At 48.2% G+C, this 2,615-nt stretch overlaps 1 protein-coding gene across 2 annotated transcripts in view; it reads right to left on the bottom strand.

Moving 5' to 3' along the window:
* Positions 1 to 2,615, bottom strand: part of Nsl1 (NSL1, MIS12 kinetochore complex component) — a 17,843-nt gene that overhangs the window by 8,725 nt on the left and 6,503 nt on the right. For both annotated transcript variants that reach the window (XR_003377067.1, XM_005348874.3), the window contains exon 4: positions 1,133 to 1,187. Coding sequence is in view for 1 of the 2 variants with exons in the window: in XM_005348874.3 (XP_005348931.1) it covers positions 1,133 to 1,187 (55 nt within the window). In the remaining variant the exon portion in view is untranslated. The remainder of the gene's footprint in view (positions 1 to 1,132; positions 1,188 to 2,615) is intronic.

Raw genomic sequence — 2,615 nt, 5'->3', positions numbered from 1 at the left:
GTGTGTCTGTGTGTGTGCCTGTGTGTGATTGTGTGTGCCTTTGTGTGTGTGCCGGTGTGTGATTGTGTGTGCCTGTGATTTATTTGGGAGCTGAGTAATGGGCCCCCAAGAGTCAAAGAGCCAAAAAAGTTAAAACAAGCAAACAAACAAAACCCAACTACACAGTCTCCCTTGGGCCTGTCAAAGTCTTAACCCAAGGGTTTTAATCTGGCCTCAGCCAAGTATCTGATCTTATTTGTCAATTCTTTTGTCCCATGGACTTGAGTTCATTCCTCAGAGTTCTTCCTCTTGACGGTAACCATAAAAATTCACATCTAACATTGCCACAGCAGCTTCCTTTGCAGCAAGCACCCTGTTGCAGGCTCATGTTCCCCCACTCAGAACACGGTAATGCTGTAGACTAGATGCTGCTTCTGGAGTCGGGAGGAGGAGACTAGCCCTCAGCCATGGTGATGCTGGCAGGAAGGACTTCTTTGGAGCACCAACCCACATAACCTGGCCAGGACTGCTTCATTATGCAGACCCTAGCAAGGGAACAGCAGCTGCAAATCTGCCTCTCTGTAAAACGGAAGGAACCAATGTGCTCCAGCAGGGCAGAGAGTGGGAACTGTCAGATTCCCTGGTTTAAACCCAGGCTGAGATGAGCCTTCCGACTCTAGACAGAGACTGGAAAACACAGCATGCCTCTTCCAAACTGGGAAACAAGAGCAAGAAAGTAAGGAACAGTGCATCCCCTCAGCAGGAGGAGCAAAGCGGGCCTGTAAGAGAGGACTGGGATTGGAAACTGGAAAACATGCAAGAATCTGAATATAAAGCAGGGCTCATCCACTGTGGCCTTCACTGCATTTATTAAAAACTGTATCTGAGCCAACTCAAGAAGTTAGACATAACAAAAATGGAGAAAACCAGGAGGAACACATTAAAGATAAAATCTGAAATCATGAAAACAGAAAACTAAGACAACAAAAGAAACCTACAGCAAAACTGAAAGAGAACGGAGTTCCTGTTAGTACAGTCAACAGCTTGCAGCCGTACTCAGGAGCACCCACCATTTGTGTGTGTGACACTGGAGGGTCACACCGGGGACCAGTGCAGGGACCCTTCACTTTCAACACACACTCGGCTGGCTTACCTGGGTCAGGGTCACATCGCAGGTCCAAGGGATGTACAACAGGCCGATACTGCTTCTAAACACAGCACAGATCCAAACATTAATTTAGACAGGTGATGACCAGATAAATCGGCACATCTTTCAGCTAGAGTTAGCAAGTACACCAGTACAGTCAACAGTGTCAGCCCCAAGGCTCTTCTCTTTTTAGATCCTGAACTATGTAGGGGAAATATCCTTAGTTTTTAATAACTTTTTGTTTCCTTTCTCTCTCTCTCTCTCTCTCTCTCTCTCTCTCTCTCTCTCTCTTTTTTTTTTTTTTTTTTTTTTTTTTGGACAAGGTTTCTCTGTAGATTGGTCCTGGCTGTCCTGGAACCAGCTTTGTAGACTAGGCTGGTCTCAAACTCACAGAGATCCATCTGCCTCTGTCTCCTGAGTGCTGGAATTAAAAGCATGTGCCACCAGCACCTAGCTGTTTGTTTTCTGAGACAGGATTTTTCTGTGTAACAGTCCTGGCTGTCCTGGAACTCCCTTTGTAGACCAGGCTGGCCTCGAATTCAGAGATCTGCCTGCCTCTGCCTCCCGAGTGCTGGGATTAATGATGTGTGCCACCACTGCCTGGCTCTGAATACCTTTTACGTGCTGCCACCCGCTGCATAGAGGAAATAGCATGATGAAGATTATAATCAGAAAAGACAAAGTGAAGCATGGTGGTGTCTAAACTACAGGACGGTGACCAAAGTGTGCCGGAAGGTTCACTCAAGACGAATGTCTGAGACTCAGAATTCCAATTTCCTCAGAAACCTTTTAAAAGCAGTCAGACTATCCCACAGTTCATTACTGTCCACACCTGCAGCACTCAGGGCAGCTGGCCGTCCCAGAGCGGGGCAAACGGAGGGAGAAGGGAAATGTCCGTCCTACTTTCGCTCAATGGTAACCTGAGCCAAAGGGTGAAAAGAAGGAGGGGCCAGCCAATGCTCTCAGTTCTCTCCACCCCCACCCACTGTCGCAGGGTCTTCTTCAGGGAGGAGGCACGGCAGTCAACACACATCAGGGGTTTCCTGAAGTCTAGCGAGGGCTGTGTTTAAAGCCAAATGCTGTGAGCCGGATGGAATGTTCTTGTGGAGGTTTTCCCATCATCATGTGACTCTGGATGCTGAGAGCAACTGCAGACCTCTCATGCCCTGAAACACTGCAGAAGGAGGGACGACTGGAAGGCTCATATTTAAAAAGCGCGCTGATTTAAGAAAAACTGAAGGCATAGAGGATTGCACAAACTAGCCTGCAAATAGTCATTAAGATGGGCAGTCCAGCCCAGCAAATCTCCTCAACAGCCAGGAGACTCAGGTCTAATCTGCCCGCGCTTGCCTCATGGGCATTTGTCCCAGTCTGAAACTCAGAAGACAAGCATGTGACTGGCACCTACAGGAAAAAGCAGGCCTACGACCTTGCCCACCTGGAAAGATGAGCCAGCCAGGTGTGGTAGTGCACACTGTAACCCCAGCCA

This window comes from Microtus ochrogaster, chromosome 6 (assembly GCF_000317375.1).
Source record: "Microtus ochrogaster isolate Prairie Vole_2 chromosome 6, MicOch1.0, whole genome shotgun sequence".
NCBI classification, from domain to species: Eukaryota; Metazoa; Chordata; class Mammalia; order Rodentia; family Cricetidae; genus Microtus; species Microtus ochrogaster.
The sequence above is the reverse complement of the archived record's forward strand: the minus strand, read 5'-3'. Positions and strand labels throughout refer to the sequence as shown.